This window comes from Elephantulus edwardii, unplaced genomic scaffold, assembly GCF_000299155.1.
Source record: "Elephantulus edwardii isolate Elephantulus edwardi_28Jun2011 unplaced genomic scaffold, EleEdw1.0 scaffold00529, whole genome shotgun sequence".
Classification (NCBI taxonomy): Eukaryota; Metazoa; Chordata; class Mammalia; order Macroscelidea; family Macroscelididae; genus Elephantulus; species Elephantulus edwardii.
The window spans coordinates 236,089-236,767 of record NW_006400279.1 but is presented as its reverse complement, the minus strand read 5'-3'; the positions used below and the strand labels follow the sequence as shown (position 1 = coordinate 236,767).

The 679-nt window shown below is 50.7% G+C and overlaps 1 protein-coding gene across 1 annotated transcript in view; it reads left to right on the top strand.

Annotated features, from left to right (window-relative positions):
- ARSF (arylsulfatase F) overlaps positions 1-94 on the top strand; it is a 38,407-nt gene extending 38,313 nt beyond the window's left edge. The window contains exon 9 of the mRNA XM_006903181.1: positions 24-94. Within this exon, the coding sequence (XP_006903243.1) occupies positions 24-94 (71 nt within the window). The remainder of the gene's footprint in view (positions 1-23) is intronic.
- The last annotated feature ends 585 nt before the right edge of the window (positions 95-679 follow it).

The window sequence follows — 679 nt, the reverse complement described above, 5'->3', positions numbered from 1 at the left end:
TCTCTCTCTCTGTGTTTTCTCAGGATTATTTCTCTTCCAGTACTTGGTCTGCAAGCTGCTGCCTTCCCCCACCAACCACAATGACGTGGACTGAGTGGCAAGAAAAGCCACAGAAAGAGGCAGAGGAAGGCAGCTCCTGGTGGGGGGCGAGGGCACGGCCTAGGTGGACGCTGCTGCGGGCAGCAATGCCAAAACCATGCCCCTGGGAGGCGAGCAGATGTCCTGTGGGCCCCCCAGTCAGACCCTGAGGGTCAGAACCTTGGGCTCATGATCTTTGCATGGACTGAGGGTCAGAGAACCACAGACTGGCCTTCTGTCCTCCAGCCAGGCCTTCTCTCCTTCTCTCTCTCTGCCTGGACGCTCTGCAGAAACCCGTCCACCAAGGGGCCTTTGAAATCCCAGGCACATAGCTTCCAGACTCAGACAAGGCCTGACACTAAAATACACAAAAATACATCACCATTGAAGGCAGGCAGGGGGGTGAATTCTACCAAATATTCACATTTATTCGCAGCTAACACCTTTCTTTTCTCTTGCAAAGGCCCTAGACATGCCCAAAATAAGAAGAGGACTTTCTCCTGCCTGAAGATGGCTCCAGGTCCCTGAAGAGAAAGATTAGAAAGGGTATTATTTGTTGTTGTTATTTTGGTTGTTATTATTTTTCTTTTTTTGGGTTGTT